Source organism: Pelodiscus sinensis, chromosome W (assembly GCF_052426305.1).
Source record: "Pelodiscus sinensis isolate ZL-2025 chromosome W, ASM5242630v1, whole genome shotgun sequence".
In the NCBI taxonomy this organism is placed as follows: Eukaryota; Metazoa; Chordata; order Testudines; family Trionychidae; genus Pelodiscus; species Pelodiscus sinensis.
The window spans coordinates 9913762-9932176 of NC_143084.1; the positions used below are offsets into that span (position 1 = coordinate 9913762).

An 18415-nucleotide genomic window follows, 5' to 3' on the forward strand; every position below is an offset into this window, starting at 1 on the left:
GTGTAGATTCTGGAGGGTCTGTCTGCTGATCATGGCTGGGGAGCTGGTCAGGAAAGAAAGCTTCTGGCTGCAGAAAGAGGAGCTTCTCAGAAAGAGGGTTTCTGCCTCGTACTCTCTCCCTTTATTGCCTCTGTACAACCCCTGTGACTCATTCACATTTGTCACCAGGGAGCATGCCCAGGCTTCCCTTGGTCCAGCAGAGCAGCAGTCTCCTTTGTTTGCTCAGCCTTGATCGGTCTGATGACTCATCACCTGGCTCCACTTGCTCAACATTGCAATTTCTAATCCCAAACGCACAATGGTCTCCACTCTCACATTCATCTCTCAGGGGAGAATGCAGTTTAGCGCAAGTTACAAGCAAGGTGGCTGAGAGTTAAAGATTACAACAATCACCAAGATCACAGTTTGTTTCTGAATTTATAAAGCAAAGTTGCTGAGAGTCACAAAGTTGCAAGGTTTTACAAACATTACAGAGTTGCAAGGTTTAAGATCACAAGGCATTGCAGAGTTTAAAAGGCAATGCAGCTGGAACCATTACAAAGCTTCAGCAAATCATTTACAGATCATCAGTAATGAAGTGATTTAGAAGCAATGCAGTCAGCTGGAGGTTTTTGTCAGTCTCCAAGTCATGTGTTGGCAGGACCTTTCCAGTTTAGTGTATTTCCAGAAAATACATGTGTAAAATCAAGTGATAGCTCAGGTGGAGGCTTTATGCAACAGTGCCCTGCTGGCCACTCTGTTCACACTCCTCAGAACTCTATAGCTTCCCTTCCCCTGCAGCCCTTAAAGCTGCAGCATCAGGGGAAACAGGGTCTGCTGTGTGCCGCGCACTGACAGCCCTGAGACACACAGCAGCTGCCAGACCAGCGCTTTCTGCCACCACGAGCAACCCTGTAGCTCTCACTGAGCCCTTCACAGCTACAAGGGAGCCAGCAGCCAGGACCCTGCCTGGGGACAGAAAAGGCCTTTCTGGTCTGGTGCAGAGATCCTGGACCTCATTGAGGTCTGCGGAAAGGCAGCAAATGTCCAGGATCTCTGCACAAGATGCAGGAATGCGGATGTCTACGGCCAGATGGCCGATACCCTGGCCACCAAGTTGCGCATGAAAGTTAAAGAACTTAGGTAGGCCTATGCCAAGGCCAGGGAACACAGCTCCCACTCCAGGGCGGTACTGCAGGCTTGCCCATATTTTATACCCAGCTCCACCACATCCTATGTGGACTCAGGGCTGGAGACACCCATCATCACCCTCCCGGGGAGGGGTGAGGCAGAGGAAGAGCTGTGGAGGAGGAGGAGGAGCCGGATGAGGCCAGTGCCAGCTCCATCCCTGCCAGCCAGGAAGTCATGCCCCCTCCCCAGGATGTCTCTTGGGCATTGGCCAAGGCCGGGGAAGGCCCTTCAGGTGAGTGCCAATATTTTCCCTAGACACACACGGGTGAAGGCAGTGGGTGGTGAGGGGCTGTGTGCTCCTCAGCCTTCTCGGACTGGGAATCGTGCAGCAGCCTGTGCATGTGGGTGCACGAGGAGCAACAGTCCAGGGCACACAGCCCCAGGAGGCTGCACCAGAGGACCCTTGTGCTCTGGCTCAGAGTGTATGGAGAGATCTGCCTTACTCCTGACACCAGGGTGGGACACAGACACCCTCCATCCACAACCCACCATTAGAAGGAGGCTGGGGACATGGAGACACACACACACACTCAGCAGTCCCACACATGGGCATGCCTGCATGCTCAGGGCAGCACCCACTCCTGGGGACAGCGCAGCAAGGTTCAGGAGTGTCTGTGGCTCACACACCTCCTCCCCGCAACGGCCTGCCCCCCTCTCCTCCAGTGGGCAGGGATACAAGTCCTCTCCCTGCGGGACACTGCCACTGTTGGATCCAGCATGTGGGCAGCATGGAGTGAAACCCAGATGCCCCGTGGACCCCACCTGCAGGCAGGATCGCAGTCTGGCTGGCACCTTCCCATGTCTGCTTGTCCCCAGGACGTAGGGGTAGAGAGGCTCCCCTCTTGGACATCTGTGCCCCTGTAGAAAAGGGCCAAGTATCTAGGCCAGTGGTTCCGAACCATTTTTATGCCACGGCCTGGCAAACCCATTCATAACCATTTGGTAGACGGGCATCATTTTAGTTGCATATTAGCATATTCATTGGGCAAATAACAAATATGCAAATATTCAAATAGACTGTTACCAGTCCGCCTAGTCCTAACCCAGCCCCTTGCTCCCCAGTGCCTAACACCCTTTGACCCTCCCCCACCCGTACAACCTGTGCCCCCCTTTGACCCTTTAATCTCTGAGCCCTACAGCCCATGCCACCACTCTCTTGGCTGGACCAGCTGCAAGAGGGGAGCAGTCGCTACCTCCTGTGCTGTCCTCCCGACCTTGCATGATCCACCAGCGCCAGAGAGCCCACGAGGACCTCCAGAGGGAGCATATTACTACCTGAGAGCCCTGCAGAGCTCCATGGACTGGCAAGACCAGGGAATGGAGGAGGACCTCCAGCTGCGCTTTGACACCTGGCAGGAGCTGCTGCAGCAGGGCTGATCCACCTGCACAGCCTTCCACACAGTCAACCACCACCTAGTGGCCACTCCCGTGCTGGCTCCCACCCCTCTGGCTTCTCTCCCCCGCGCCCTCCAAGGGCCCTGCACACAAGGCAGCAGCACCACCCAATGCAGGCAGCACTCCCAGCACCAGCCCTGAGTCTCTCCTCCCCCTTCCACCTCCCCCCTCTCAGGATCTTTCCCACATCTCTCCCCAATTACATTTAAAATAAGGGATAAGGGATCTTTTGGAAAAGGCTTTATTTTCCGAAAGATGCGTGTCTAGACTGGCGCTTTTCTCCGGCAAAGCTCCGAGCCAGAAAAAAGCAGCAGCCATGTTTATGCTAATGAAGCAGGGGAGATTTAAATCCCCGCTTCATTTGCAATTGCGATACGTCTAATTTGCATCCCTTTTCCGAAAAAGGGATGCAATCTAGACACAGCCTTGGAGTAAACAATCTGCTCCATCTGGCATTTAGTTGTGATATGCCAGATAAGTTGCTCAGATGCAAAGAAGAGCTCAGTGTAAGCTCAAAACTGGTCTCTCTCTCACCAATATAAGTTAGTCCAGTAAAAGATATTACCTCCCCCACTTTGTCTCCCAGGCTGTCTAAACTGCCACTTTTTAGTTTTTTTGGAAGAGGCTTTTCCGAAATTTGGCCCATCTACACTGGGCCAAATTTTGGAAAAACTTCCTCTTTCAGCACGAGGAAGACAGGGCTTCTGAAAGAGCATGCCTGCTCTTCCGCAAAAAATGTCAGAAGAACAGACGCGTTCCCTGGACACGGCAGAGTTTTTCCGGGAAAAACCTCCATAGTCTAGACATAGCCCCAGTTACATGAATGTTTGATAATCTACCTCAACAAGCTGCTTTGTTCTTTATTGAGAGAGTGTTTGATGAACAGACGTACAAAGTATATTTACTCATTTGGTTGAGTAAGATGTACCATTGTAGCATTTTTAGGCCCCCTACTGCCTGTCCGAATTAGTTCTGTAAAGCAGTGACATTTTCATTGCACTGTGTCTGCATAGTGAATTGACTTACAAGACAAACTATATTATTTAGAAACGTGTTACAGGCTACCCCTCTGAAATATATTATTTAGCCTCATCTTGCACCTTTCATCTTTGAGCAATGGTATACTTTGTCAGCTGTATTTAATGTGTACATATTTACATAAACACATTATTAACCCACCTTTGAAATTCAACAACTGGATTGTGCTTTAATAGGTCACTGTGTTTCTCCTACCCATTAACTTTTGGTTAGCAGCTGTAAGTATGCTCCATAAGGAACAGTGGTGAAGACCACAGACCATTTTATGGATATGGTCTGAGGAAGTTCACATTGGTGTGACGTACTTAACACATCAAATTCACTTACTTTTCTTCTAGTCTTTTTCCACAATTCTCCCTCACCTTTTGCCAGTAATTATTGCAGCTTTTTCTTGCTCAGCCTGGCAAGTAGCTTCCAAACACCACTGACCTTTGCATCATTTCTACTGCCCCAAGCATCAAGACTTCCTATTCTGCTTCCCTCAGATGATGATACATCATGGACAGAAGCCACACAGGATGCAGTAGGATGCTTTGACTGAAGTAATATGTATGTTGAATTGCAGATAGTTAATACCAAACCTCCTTGTGGCTTGCATAGTAAAACAGGCCAAAGGTTTGCCGTTGAATACTACTTAACATTTCATAATGCCAAATCATTTTTACCTTACATTAAACTGGACAGAGTCTTAAAACTAGAGACTCAAGTATGGCAAGAGTAACATACACACACCAGATTGATCAGTTTTTAAATTTTTTATTTTTTTAAAGTTTTTATTTTATATTATCTACAGAGTAAAAGTTTTCTTAAGTTACATCACTGTCTTGCAATAGTGATCACTTCATCAAATGTGATTTATAAATAATAATCCATCAGTTTGACTATTAGAATTTTACTGAACCTGTTTCAAGTTTAGTTAGATGTAAAAGGGATTTCTGAGTCTTGATTTTTAGTGATGATAGCAGCAAGAATCACTTGTGTTACTTCTTTTGCTAGCTGATGAGCTCATAACTTTGAAGGGTCATTAAAAAATAAATAACTTCCAGTTTTCAGCAAGCAGAGTTTGGGCACCTGCAGGATTCTGATACAGTGCATGGAGTAACACACAAGTTCCCATGTGCCTCTTCAATCTGAATCTCTCCCACTACCAGATGAACTGTTAGCATTCCTATTGGATGTTACAAGAAATCATTTTTTTGAACAAAATAAATGAAATTCTAGTTGTCTGTGCTTCCAGTTGGCAGAGCAGTGGAAGGAAGGTATTTGGCCTACAAAAGGTATCCAGCCTTTGTTACTCCCGATCAGCCTTACAACTGCTGTTGGTGGTGGGCTTGTACTGCAGAAAAAGAGTGCATGTGTAAATAGCAAATTGGTAAGCCATGTAACAATTTGCCAGTTAAATCACAGGATAATTATTTAGCTCAAGTCTGTAAAAATGCCTGCATTAAGATATCCTTTGGCTGTTTTTCTATCTAACCCCTAAGAAAGCAAAGATGTATTTTCCCACCCCACAAAATCAGGTATTAGTTCATTGTACCCTGCTTTGGAAAAAAACAATACTCCAGACACCTAGGTAAGAGTTACATTTAAAGAGTAACAAAACAAGTAGGGCCTGCTTTCCCCAAGCAACAGGACTGCAAAATGTCGCTCTTGGGATAAAAAGTCAACTTCAAAATGCCACCTGCCTTCAGGTGTCAGCAATACTTTTATCCATGGAGCAGTAATTTTACAACTATCCTCAAGCCACTTTCTATAATTTACATGTACAAAACTTGGACTGTTACACTCTTAGCCACCTAGTCAGTCTATCCCCAAGAACATTGTCCTGCACACACTGAAGTCTGCATAGTAGGTTTCAGCCATAGAGAAATAAAGTCTTTCCTAACTTAGTCCATTTTGTATGCATACTAAGTTTACATTTGGAGCAGCAAAATATAAATACTAACTGCAGAAATACTGTCTGCAGCCTTCAGCAGTTTGCCTCTGCAAAAGGACTTTTTTTTGTTTTTTGTTTCTAACCCAAACCTGGCTCATAACAGTTTTATTCACTAATTTGACCTGGTTCCGTTAAGGTGCAGGTCTCCCACGCACACACTCCTCACCTGAAGGGTGCGTCATATAGGGGAAATGTGTTGTTGTCGAGACTGGAATGGGCTGTAGTGCACTTTGAGCGATGGCGGCTTGGGGACCACCAGGTGGCTGTGTCGTCATTAGCATCATTGGAGCATGGGCAGTTGGGTGAGAAGGAACCATTCCTGACTGTACATGAGCCTGAAACAAAGAGCTCTTTAGTATAATGGTCACAAGGAGGCAACACTCCTGGCCACATGACTAGCAAAGATTCCTCCAACTGAAACAGTAAATGATGAGATTTACTCCATTATAAGTCAATTGGCTAGAATGTGCATGTAGGGAGTAAGTTTGAGATTTTAAAACACAAGGTGTCAAATCCTTATTCTTGGCTTTGCTGACATCTCATCTGTTTGGGTAGGAGCTCCTTGCTAGGAGTGCTACTAGTGGATACTTTTGGAATAGTTATTTTAAAAAAAAATCTTTAGACATTGTGTTAATAACTGAAAGGCATTTCCTATGCAGAGAAGGACTTGGACACTATGCAGAAATAACAGGCACTGTATAGGCCTTTACACACACGGGAAGAACTGTCATCTCTTTCTCAGTGCTTCATATGAATACATTTGGGAGGAGGAAGGAAAAGCATGAAGCAAAAGCAATGATATTTACCCAGCAAGTTCTCCAACAAAGACTTCATGCCTCAATGAAATTAACTTGGTTTTTCATTTGTTCTACAATTCCCACTTTCATCACATTCTCCTGTGCTAGATGCCCATTGTCTCTCCAATGTTCGATCTCTTTATATAGCTATATTGGATCCCACATAAAAACAGTTGGAAATTATTTCCTCCTTTTTCCCCACTGTGTCATGCAGCTAGCACAGTTCTGTTCTATTTTCAGTTAAGCTCACTATATCAGTTCTTGTGTACTGAAAGTGTTCGTAATTAATCCCCCCAAAAAGAAACTGAAACATGTCTGTTTCACTGCTTATTACCTTGTGACAAATAAGCACGTAATACATCTCCTCAGTTTGTAGAAAAATCCTTTCACTCATTAGTAGAGCCCTGTGCAGATATAAAAATGTGGATCCACATCCACAGGAAACAACATGCATCCAATCTGCTCCCCACCTTTTACGTGATGCACATCCACCCCTGGGCAGCAGCAAGTGCCTCACTCAGGAGGAGCATCTGTATGGGTATGACCTATGGATGCTTGTCCCACTCTGCTCCACCAGGCACTCCTCTGTAAAAATTAATGGTGGATATCCACATCTGGGGATGCGCCTATGAAGTGGATGCATATCTATGGATTTGCAGGGCTCTACTCATTAGTAACAGCTCCTGACAGGAGGCAGAGGGACTACCTCTATTTTCGAGGTGCAAGCCCTATCAATCTTGATGAGCTACTAATCAGTTTGTCATTTACAAGACAACAAACCAGGCAGCATTTAACTATGTCCCTGTTTAGCTGCATCCAAGGTTCCAATCCCCCCCCCCCCCCCGGCCCTTGTCTTTTTTTTTAGCTGTGGGTGTGTTGTAAGTAAAGCTGGTAGAGGATACTCAGATCCCAAGTACCACTCCAGACAGTAAAGGACAGTGGCTAGGACTTCCGACTCATTCAAGTTAGATGTGCCGAAAAGGCAGAATTCCCATGTGGCTAAACCCTGGAACTTTTCCCACAAGCACTACTTTCATTGTATTACTGTCACCCTTAATCAGACGGCATTTGATTAACAGGACTCCTCAAGTTGTAATACAGCTTCCATGTAGTCCCTGAAAGGATGAGAACTAACTCCTGAAGCATACTAAGAACACTGTTTGAGCTTCACGGGCATGCCTTCTAAGCCTCATGCATTACATTCCCCATGATAACCAGCATTTTTGTTTTGACCAAACAGTACTATTAAAGCCATGACAGCCATTTGTAAGCAGCTGTGCTCAGAACAGACATGCATAACATAAGATCTGTCTGCCATGGTAATGATGCTTTGCTCAACTTCATGCTTAGGTGCTGATTTTTGTAACATGTTCAGAGTTTTGTGAGCCAGGGATTCAATTAGTATTGAGTTACTGATTGATTAATGTAATCAATTTAATTTAATGAATTTTATGATCGTACTTAGCATTATGAAATGCTTATCTGTGGCACTTCAGGATTATTTGTTTTTCCTCTAAGCAGTTGAGGTAGTCACTTCATTAGAGATTTTTTAGATAGATGAAGTTAGTCCTTCACTAAAGGCTTATGGGGCTCTACACCATCCTGAAAAGCCATCTGAAACTTTATACATCTTTTGATATGTCCATGCCTATTGTTTTTATGTCTGTGAAACCAACAACACTGAATTCCACAAGTCAAGATCAAAGATACAGAAGTCTGACTATGCTCCTTAAAAATATCAGAGACTTCATCAGAGTCATTTAGTTAGTTTGCACTATAAGAAGCATCTTATTTCTTTTAGTAGTTTTTGTGAATCCCACAAAGCAAAAAAGGAGCCAGCAAGATTAGACTATTTACTTCCATTTAAAGAAAGCAGGCTGCCCACAGGTATGCTATCATCAGTTACACTTCAGTACAGTTCACCTAGTTCTTTACATCTTGGAAATGAAATGATTAACCTCGGCTCTCAAGGTTTGGTGTTCTAGGTGCCTGTATAGCAGTCATTTGCAATTAGGCACACCTGAGGGTCCAAACGTAGGACTTTACAGGGACCCCAAAAGAAACTACAAAAATCAAGTCAGACACAGAACTACCAAGCTAAGACTGATCAATATCCCACCTATGCCAATATACCGTTTCAGGCAACAGCCAGATGCTTTAGAGGAAGAAAAGGCTCTATAACAAGTTACCTAAACAAAGGCAGTTAGGGGCTCCTTCACACCACAAGAGCAAGGCAATGGGACACTGAAATTAAAAAGCTATAAATGTAGAATGCATAAAAGGAAATTTGGTAACAGTAATTCCCCCCTTCCCGCCCCATGTCTCCTAATTAAATTGAACAGAGACTGACCCAGACAGACTCCTATTGGATTAACAAGCTCTTGAGTTACACTAGCTAGGGTAGTGGTCACCAACCAGTTGATCGCAGAGGCACTGATGGTCGATCTTGACGCAGTCAGCGTTCCCAGCCCTGCCAAAATTGGAGCCAGCGCTTGCTTCCGGGGGGGGGGGAAGAGGTCCCGAGGCTCCAAGCCAGATTCAGCTTGTTAGGAAGCATGCATACGCTGCTCCTCCCCTCCCCACAGCAGCATGTATGCTTCCTTGTCCACCCTACTTTCCCCCATGCTCCAGGGAGCCAGGGTCGGGGGGGGGGGGGGGGTAGAGGATCTGGACATTGAGCAGCTAGATTTCCTGAAGGAGCGGCACGTGCGCTTCTTCCAGCGGTGCCTGCAGATCCTGCGCAAGAGATACTCACCCCGGAGACCCCCAGGTACCAGCCAAGCTGCTTCTGCCCCCTCTCCCCTGGCCAGACACCCACCAGCACCCTGCTCCTGCTCCCTGGCCTGACACCTACCACTAGCTTGCTCCTATACCCTACTTCCCACCCAGATTCTGCACCCCATCCCTATCCCACTCACTGGCAGCCCTGTCCCACACACTGAACCACTCATTTTTGCCCCCACCCCAGAGCCTAGGAGGGCCCACAAAATCCACTAACCCTGGAACCCCAGAAGTTAATCTGGCCTGAGGCCTTTAACCTCAGTCCCGCCCAGGGCTGGAGTACCAGGGGAGTGAGGTGTTTCAGTTGGGGTCACATCAGTGAGGGTTGGAGGTTTCTGGAGAGGTTGTTTTTTTGCATCTCACTTGTGTGGTCCCCGACTGATTTTTCTAAGGGTCAGTGGCCCCCGACCCAAAACAGGTTCCCTGCCCCTCCCATAAATAAAGACAATGCTGAAACGTTTTGTGTTGGACATAGTATTTTATTTAAAAATGAAGTCTGGCCAACAAGCCCCCAATTGGGGCCCAGCCCCCATCTGGCCACAGCATCACAACATTCCTGGCACCCCCCACAGACCCCAACCCTGAGCCCATCATACACCTGAAAACAAACTCCTGCATTCCTGCATCCACAAGCTTGCGGCTGGCTCAGCACCCCAACCCTCCACCTGACCCCAACACTGCCCGGCCTGGCGCCCCCTCCCCGAGCCAGCGTCCTCTTCTCCTGCATCCAAATTCCCTCCCAGAGCTTGTACTTCTCACCCCTTCCCACACCCAAATCCCTCATTCGCACCCTACAGCCCGTACCTCCTGTCTCAACCCAGTGAGAATGAGTAAGGGCTGGGGACAGCAAATGATGGAGAGGGTGGGGCCTCAAGGAAGGGGTGGGGTCGGTCCTGGCTTGCCCTGACATTTAAAAAGCAATCTTGGGTGTAAAAAGGTTGGAGACCACTGAGCTAGGGTAACATGCATAAGGAGTATTAACCCTTCTGATTTAAGGCATAAGCCAACACCTAACTGCCTGGGGTTAGAAAGAAGTATCCTCAGCAGTAATGATCCTACTTAAGTGTTCATTCTTTGATGTACCTTTGTGTTTCCATTTATCTGTGTTCTCCAAATGACAAACAACCAGGAGTCCTGGGGCACCTTAAAAACTAAGGGTATGTCTATACTACCCCGCTAGTTCGAACTAGGAGGGTAATGTAGTCATCCGCACTTGCTAATGAAGCCCGGGATTTGAATTTCCCGGGCTTCATTTGCATGAAGCCAGCTGGCGCCATTTTTAAATGCTGGCTAGTTCGAACCCCGTGCCGCGCGGCTACACGCGGCACGGAGTAGCTAGTTCGGATTAGGCTTCCTAATAAGAAGCCTAATCTGAACTAGCTACTCCGTGCCGCGTGTAGCCGCGCGGCACGGGGTTCGAACTGCCGGCATTTAAAAATGGCGCCGGCCGGCTTCATGCAAATGAAGCCCGGGAAATTCAAATCCCGGGCTTCATTTGCAACTGCGGATGACTACATTACCCTCCTAGTTCGAATTAGCGGGGTAGTATAGACATACCCTAACAGATGTATTTGGACATAAGCTTTTGTGGGCAAAAGATCCACTTCGTCATTATGCATCTGACGAAGTGGGTCTTTACCCACAAAAGCTTATGTCCAAATACATCTGTTAGTCTTTAAGGTGCCACAGGACACCTCATTGTTTTTGCAGATACAGACTAACATGACTATCCCTCAGATTGTATTATAGTGCTAATCTTTGTAGAGTAGACTCTCCACACTTTTAATCACAGTCACTGCCATTCTCTGAACCTTTGTCTATTTTTGCCATATAGTGTTTGACGTGAAGTGACCAAAACTGAAAAGAGCATTCCAAATCAGATTGCTGACTACTGCAGCCCATTGAGCTATCCCCTGTATCCCCAATGGTAATTTAATTTACAACCCATCAATGTACTGTTACTATCTTTCCTCCTAGTGTGCATTATACTTTCCACTTGTCTAATCTGAACTTCTTCCACCCCACACTGCCCAGGCACCTCACTTTAACCTCTTCTGGAGTTCTTCATAATCCTCTCAGGAGTTTCTGAGCAGCCGTGAGAATCTCTCATTGAGTAGACATGTAAAGATTTGGCTTTGCTTTCAAATGTATTTACAGCACTGTGCAAACAGAACCCTAAGCAAACCAGAATAAGGATGTACAAGGAGGACACTACATCATCTTTGAGGCAATAGGACATGTAAGTCTTTGAAAGGTTGTTAAAGTTTGTTTACCTGGGGTACATGGGCCATGTGTGGCAGATTGGTATATGCAGACTGAACATGGGAAGGATGAATAGTGAAGACTGTTTGTTGTGCTGTTGGAAAACCATTTTGTGGAGACTGCGTATTGGAGCCTGGTGTCACGGAAGGTGGGGTTGGAGCAAGACCAGCATGGTACATTGCTGAGTGCTGCTGTGGGTTTGCCAGGTGGAGTGCCTGAGCAGCTTGGTGCTGGTGATGCTGCAAAGCAAATAGGAGGAAGAATTAGTCAGAGGGTACGGCTAGACTGCGGGGGGTTTTCAGGATACTGGAAAACTCCGCCGCGTCCAGGGAACGTGTTTGTGCTCTTCTGCTTTTTTTTTGTGGAAGAGCAAATGCACTCTTTCAGAATCCTCTGTATTCCTCATTCCACGAGGAAGAAGGGGGCTTTCAAAAGAGGGTTTTTTCCCCAATAGATCCTTGCAGTCTAGCCGTACCCAGAGATTCAGGTTTTGATTCTAAGCGATAAACAATAAACATTTATTCCACAGAAATAAAAAGGAATTGTTAAAATTTTACTTAACAAATATGCTCCTATACACACTACACTAATAACAAAATAAAATGCTACATTCTGATCTGGTAGGTCGTCTTATCCAAATCTGTAGCACAGGGGGGGAAAATCACTGGAATCTGCAGAGTTGATGTATTCTCCAGAATCCTAGGCTATCATAAAAAACAAAACCCATCTTTCAGCACTTCTGTCTGTGACTAACTTTCATGCCATAAATTCACACATACCAAACTAGAGCCAGACTGCACCAGGGGAGTGATGTTCCTTTAATTAATCACAACAGCACTGCTGAACCACCTGCCCTCCCCATTCCTTATCAGAAAGGGTCAAATGAGTAATTTCCAAACATTGGACTCTGTGTGCGTTCACGAGGTGAGGGAAGAGCCCCTCCCTGCTGTTTATACGAAGTATTTTAAATCATGATTCACAACCCTTTACCCTTATTCTTATCACACATTGATTTAAAGGCAGACTGACTGCACTTCACTTTGGATTCACATACAAATTGTAAGGAAATAATATTTCCAAGCCACATTATTTCTGGAACGAGGGAGTATAAACATAGCTGCTACCAAAGCTTATTTGTCAAGAAGAACGTGTTTGGAGCTATACAAAGAACAAACAGATGCTGAAGTAACAGACTGGTGCAGTGTTTTCTAACATAACTAGCCAATTAGCCCATCATAAGATGGGATTTTCAGGTCTCTCCTCCATGTCAGTCTTCTCTCCTGAGCCTCCGGTCTCTTGCTCCGTCTCTCTCTCTCTCTCTCTCTCTCTCCTCCTCCTCCTGCCTCCCCCCCCCCTCAGCTCTCCTCCCCCTCCTGCCTCTCTCTTTCTCTTCTCCCCCTCCTGCCTCTCACTCTCTCTCCGCTCTCCTCTGTCTCCATCGGGGATGCATGCTCATCCAGGCTCCACCCCTGGGCGTGTACGTCACCGCCCCACCCCCCTTCACCTCCCGCCGTGGTGCTCGGCTGACTTCTGCACCACTCAGCCGGGCCGCCGTGCGGGAGCAAGCAGTGCAAACGGCCTCCCTCTCTCTTCTCCTCCTCCTACTGCCTCACCCTCTCTCTCTCAGCTCTCCTCCGCCTTCTGCCTCTCTGTCTCTCCCTCCCGCCTCTCACTCTGTGTTTCTCTTCTCCTCCACCTCCTCTGTTCTCCTCTCTGTCTCCTCCGCGTCCTCTGTGTCTGCTCCACTTTCCTCCTTTTGAATCCAGTGCCCTTTCCTGACGTCAGAGACACGTGCTTGTCCAGGCCTCGTCCCCTGGCTGTTCCCTTTGGGCGGTGCTGTTGCCTCCCTCCATGGCGCTGTGCTGACTTCTGTGCTGCTCAGCCGGGCCGCCGTGTGGGAGCAAGCAGCGCAAGCGGCCATTTGGGCCCTGTGCTGCATGGGGAGCGTGGACCCCAAACAGCTGCTCACTCCCGCGCGGCGGCGCAGAAATCAGCACAGTGCCATGGCGGGAGGCAACAGCACTGCCCAGAGGGAACAGCCAGCGTTTCAGCGTTACAGAGTCACAGACAATGGGCTACTATATATATGATGGGGTGCAAGACGTATTTCAAAGTGTTTACTCTCTAGAGTTTTGCTGTTACCTGCACTGGACTGGGAGCAGGGTGGCTTCCAGAATGTTGACTTTGCTGCTGTCCTGTTGGTGTGGCAGAAGGCTGTGAATGGAGGGTAGCATTCGGGTGGCCATATTGTTGAGCAAGAGAGCCAGTAGAAACTAGAAGGAAAAGGAGGAAATTGACAAGTGACACAGAATATACATCTAATCAAATTCACATTGCATGCTATGATTTTACAGCACAACAACACTGTAAATTGGTTCCCCACCCCAACAAAGTTTATTTTGTAGATACCTGCACATCTTACCTTGGATTGAAAAATCAATATTTGCTTTACATGGTTTTACAGGAAAGTCAACAAATAATCATAAAAAATTTCAGCTTTCTTAGCTTGATTTAATGAAAGACATTGTCTATATCAAAAACAGGAGCAGTATTTAATCTGCAATTTTTGTCAAACAGACTAAAAGCAATCTGTAATCAGTTTCTTAAATTGTATTGTTCTGGAAAAAGTAAACTGTATTGTACAGAGTTAAATAATTCACAAACATGAATATTTATTCTATTTCCACCATCCACAAAGTCTTTGGCTTCTACCTGGCTAACCTCACCATGCTACTCTTCTGGAGTTTGTTCACAGTACAGTCAGCGCACGTATACACTGTGTGCTTGCAGATAAGCTACACAAACACATCATACACGTAAGAGCTGGGAAACTGGTGCTCTCAAAGTCAACGAGTTTTAGCTGAAGTTGGTGCCTTACATATAGAGTCCAATTCAAGACACCTTCCTGTATTACCACCATTCCCACTGGCTTCTTGATGTTGCTATGGGGCCCATCATTTCTGGAAATCATGGATGCCAAATTCCACAGAAAAAAATCAATACACAAGTCAAACAGCATTCATTAACTGAAACAACATAGGCTTAGGGAAATCCTTCAGCAGCAAATTGAAGTTTAACAAGAAGTCCCTCCTTGGTCAATCCTATCATGTTTGGCTATAAATTGAGCCATGCAGAGTTCTCTCACTCTCTTTTGTGACAGGAACAGTAATTTAATAGTAGGTTACGCTAAATTGCTTCAAAAATGTTTTCACTCGAACACTAAACAATTAATTTAAATGAAGTAAGTCTCTAAAAAGTGACCACATGCTTCCTCTACACCTGTAGCTTTTAGATCTTACACAATATTTAAGATCATGCACCATCTACCCACAGCTTGTGTATGAGGCTTGCAAAGCCATTACTAATTCATACTCTCATTCATCTCTGTTCAATACCATACTGCACTGAGATGAAGATTACCTTTGCTGCCCACAGTGCCAGGAATGGAATGTCTGAAGAAACTAATCACTTGGTCCTGAACCCAGTTCCTGCCCATATCCTAATTTAACAACCAATTGGTATGTGGTACAAATAGGACTATAATTACTGGCTAAATCTGAGCATTCACAATGCTAAGAAAGCCAACATTAGGACATTTTTTTTCTCTGCTGCATCTTTCTTGATTTAGAGAGCAGTTAAGTGGAAAAAAGGAGCTCCATGGGGAATATAGTATAAGGCAGTGATCTCCAACCTTTTTACGCCCAACATCACTTTTTAAATGTCAGAACAAGCCAAGATCTAACCCATCCTTCCCCCAAGACCCCACCCCTTCCTTGAAGCCCCGCCCTCTCTGTTCTCCTCCTCTCCATCACTTGCTATCCCCAGCCCTTATACACTCTCAGGGTATGGATAAATTGCCACCTTCCCCTCCCCTCCCCCCCCCCCCCCCCCCCCCCCCCCCGCCCCCGCCGATTCTTCTGTAGGAAGAGGTTTTTCCAACAATTGGCCTGTCTAGACTGGGCCAAATGTCAGAAAAAAAACCTTCTTTTGGAAGCCCCTTTATTCCTCGTGGAACGAGGGGGTTACTGAAAGAGCATGTTTACTCTTCTGCTAAAAAAAGAGGAAGAAGAGTGGAAAAAACTCTTGTAAGTCTAGCCGTACCCTCACTGGGTTGAGACAGGAGGTACGGGCTGTAGGGTGCGAATGAGGGATTTGGGTGTGGGAAGGGGTGAGAGGTGCAAGCTCTGGGAGGGAATTTGGATGCAGGAGGAGGTGGAGAAGGGGACGCTGGCTCAGGGAGGGGGCTCCAGGCTGGAGAGTGTTGGGGTCAGGTGGAGGGTTGTGGTGCTGAGCAAGCCGCAGGGTTGTGGCCGTGAGGGTGCAGGAGTTTGGGCTGGGATGCATGAGGGGCTCAGGACAGGGAGGCTGGGAGTATGATGGGCTCAGGGCACAGATTTGTGATGTGTGGACGGTGCAGGAGTGTTGTGGCAGAAGACTGGGGATGTAGGACTTTGGGGATGGGAGAGGCTCAGGACAGGGGGTTCCAGTGTATGATAGGCTCAGACTTGGAGTCGGGGTGAGGGATACAGGAATGTTATGATGCTGTGGCCAGATAGGGGCTTGGCCCCAATTGGGGCCTTGTTGGCCAGGCTTCATTTTTAAATAAAATATTATGTCCAACACAAAAAGTTTCAGCATTGTCTTTATTTATGAGAGGGGCGGGGAACTAGTTTTGAGTCAGGGGTCACTGACCCACAGAAAAGTCAGTTGGGGCCACACAAGTGAGATTGAAAAAAAAAAAAAACCAAAACACAAAAAAACCCCACCACACACACACAAACAGCCTCCTCTAAAACCCCCCAAGCCTCACTAATGTGGCCCCAACTGTGCTGGTGGGAGCAGGGGACATGGTAGTGGGGAAGGGTGCCAGTGGGTGCTGGGGTGGGGACAGGGTGTTGGTGGGAGCAGGGGACAAGGCGTCCCCAGCACTTGCCACCTCTGGGCACTCCTATTCACCCTCGCAGGGGAAGCACATCCCGGCGCGCCTCCTCCAGGGACTCCTACCCCCCCGTGCAGGAAGTCCCTGGTACGCCACAGACCTGGGTCTGGTACCGCGCTGGCTGTTTGGGGGAGGGGGAGCAGCCAGCGCACTTCCTGAAACCTGGAAGTGGCACACAGCTGCCGGACTTCCATCCACCCTGCAGGAAGCCGGCATTACCTCCATTGTCGCTGGAGGTAGGTAGTGGGGAGAAATGGGGGGGCCCCAAACGCCTTGCGATCAACTGGGCGGGCCCTCCCGATCGACCAGTCGATCGCGGCCGATGGGTTGGTGACCACGGGTATAAGGTTAGTTACAGTTAAGGCCACAACCACCTGAATATTCATTGCCAGCAATTCTTTATATACTAGGAAATCCCAGCTCAGAGCAAATTAATTTAATTGTTCTAACTTCTATACCCCAATATGCCAAAACCCGTCACAATTTCTGAAATAAAAACTCCTCTGCACAACACACAGAAAATAATCTGCCTTGATCTGTTCACCCTACAGAGCAGAAGAATTGAAGGAGACAGCATACCACATGTAGTGCCATTTGATACAGTGCAGCACTGTGTGCCACAAGGCTTCTGCAGAAACCAGCCACCTTGCCACTCCATCAAGTGCCTCAGACATATTCCAACTACTTCTGAGCAAATACCCCCGTCCCAACCTTTCCCACTTCAGTTTGCTATTACTTCCATTGCCTTACATTTGCACAACACTTTACAAAACCATGAACAGTGACTTTATTCAGCTAGTGATGTTTGCTTCAATATAAACCAGGGGTGGGCAAGAGAGCCTCTGCGGGCCAGATTCAGCCTGTGAAGCCGGTTGATCCGGCCCACGGATGCCCTGCTGCTCCCCTGCCCCCAGGCCAATTGAGACCTGGGGACAGGGGCACGTGCGAAGTCTCCTCCCCCACAATGGGCATGCAGCACCTAGAGTGAACCACCAGCTATTTTGAACACGCATTCCCCCACCCCCAGGCCAATCAGGGTCTGTGGGTGGGGCAGTACGGGAAGTGACCTTGCCCCGCCCAAGGCCCTGTCCCTTCTGGGGTAGCCCAGGGCTACTTCAAAGATTTGTGAAGTGGCCCCCCCTTGTAAAATTATTGCCCACCCCTGGTATAAACCAACCACCAACTGCAGCCCACTCAACCCTTCAAGAACTCACCTCTCAGGAAAATGTTAACAACTCTTCACTGACCCTATGTTTCCAGCCCACAGGGCAATAATGTACAGCTGAATCTTGTGAACTACACTGCATGGCTTTCAATTTGCAAAGTATTCAAAGGTCTACCTTGGTCATGACATATTTGTCACATTATTACATTTTCACACACCATTAACGTTTTTAGTTAGCAGTTGGGTTTTGGGAAGTGATAAATTAGCTTGAAAATGTCTAAAGGTTCTATGCACCTAGATTGGAGTTAGTCTCCAGTGCATTGGTATCCTGTTATGCTTAAAAACAGTGACTTAATTTTTAATGTTACCACTTCAATTTCATTTACAGCAGCAAATTTCCACCTGTAATTTTTCACTGCCTGCACGTTTGTACAAAATTGGCCAATTCACACATTAGAATCAAAACTCAACTACAATTTCATGTTTCTTCATCTCCTTATGAAATTAGTCTTAATCCAATATTTATATGGCCTATCTCTGTAGTCTGAGCAATCCCCGCAAGAAAGGGACGTAGTCTCTCTAATGAGCGGGGACCAAGGCACAAAGGGATTAAAAGGCTTTCCAAAGGCTTTCTTTGATAAGATAACGAGCCTTGTGGATAAGGGAGAAGCGGTGGATGTCATATACCTAGACTTTAGTAAGGCATTTGATACGGTCTCGCATGATATTCTTATTGATAAACTAGGCAAATATAACTTAGATAGGGCCACGATAAGGTGGGTGCATAATTGGCTGGATAACCGTAGTCAGAGAGTTGTTGTTAACGGTGCTAAATCCTGCTGGAAAGGGATAACAAGTGGAGTTCCTCAAGGGTCTGTTTTGGGACCCGTACTGTTCAATATCTTCATCAATGATGTAGATATTGGGATAGA

The 18415-nt window shown here is 46.7% G+C and overlaps 1 protein-coding gene across 14 annotated transcripts in view; it reads right to left on the reverse strand.

Moving 5' to 3' along the window:
- Positions 1–4343: 4343 nt before the first annotated feature.
- Positions 4344–18415, reverse strand: part of LOC102445074 (ataxin-2-like) — a 257980-nt gene continuing 243908 nt past the window's right edge. For 12 of the 14 annotated variants that reach the window (XM_075914768.2, XM_075914776.2, XM_075914772.2 and 9 more), the window contains 4 exons: positions 13522–13652; positions 11391–11618; positions 5706–5874; positions 4344–4939 (listed from right to left, as the gene is read on the reverse strand). In XM_075914768.2, coding sequence (XP_075770883.2) covers positions 4911–4939; positions 5706–5874; positions 11391–11618; positions 13522–13652 — 557 coding nt within the window. In that variant the 3' untranslated portion in view covers positions 4344–4910. The other 2 variants (XM_075914775.2, XM_089775068.1) reach the window with 2 other exon arrangements.